Source organism: Pygoscelis adeliae, unplaced genomic scaffold (genome assembly GCF_000699105.1).
Source record: "Pygoscelis adeliae isolate BGI_AS28 unplaced genomic scaffold, ASM69910v1 Scaffold134, whole genome shotgun sequence".
Taxonomy (NCBI): domain Eukaryota; kingdom Metazoa; phylum Chordata; class Aves; order Sphenisciformes; family Spheniscidae; genus Pygoscelis; species Pygoscelis adeliae.
Window position 1 is genome coordinate 2,504,036 of NW_008824716.1, and position 521 is coordinate 2,504,556.

Below are 521 nucleotides of genomic sequence, written 5' to 3' on the forward strand. Positions count from 1 at the left end.
CCCCGCCCCCCCCGCCCGCCGCCCGCCGCAGGTCACGGGCCGGGCTGCCGAATGAGCACCCAGCAGGGAGCCCCTCGTTGAGGCTGTAGAAGAGCTCTGTGGCACGGCTGTAACTGGCAAAGCAGTTGAAAGGTCCAACGAAGAGCAGAAAGAGGAGCAAGTGCTGGGGAGAGAGAGGCACAGAGGTGTGGGGAGGGGGTGGTGTTAAGAGAAGGAGGGGAGGCAGGAGGCAGCCTCCCCTGCCCACTGACTCCCCCTCTGCCACTTTGAGCAGGGAGTGTGGCATCTGCAACATGAAGCCATCCTCCCTCTCCCCCCATCTTCTCCCCCCAGTACAGCAGCTAATTCCAGGGCATCGCCATCTGTACCCTCCAGGCAACACCAGCTGCATTCCCCACAGCAAATACGCACTGCCACGGATGGCCCAGGGGTATCCTGCCTCCCCCCACACCAGCAGCACTTGAGCCTCGACGTGCCATCTTGCCTCTTCTCCCCCCCCAACTCGCCCCCCTTCTCACCAG

At 63.7% G+C, this 521-nt stretch overlaps 1 protein-coding gene across 1 annotated transcript in view; it reads right to left on the reverse strand.

Moving 5' to 3' along the window:
* The window catches only part of PCDH20 (protocadherin 20), a 3,669-nt gene extending 3,190 nt beyond the window's left edge, over positions 1–479 (reverse strand). The window contains exons 1-2 of the mRNA XM_009323207.1: positions 369–479; positions 1–163 (exon numbers count right to left, since the gene is read on the reverse strand). The exon at positions 1–163 is cut by the window's left edge and continues 3 nt beyond it. Coding sequence (XP_009321482.1) covers positions 1–163; positions 369–479 — 274 coding nt within the window. The remainder of the gene's footprint in view (positions 164–368) is intronic.
* Positions 480–521: the final 42 nt, after the last annotated feature.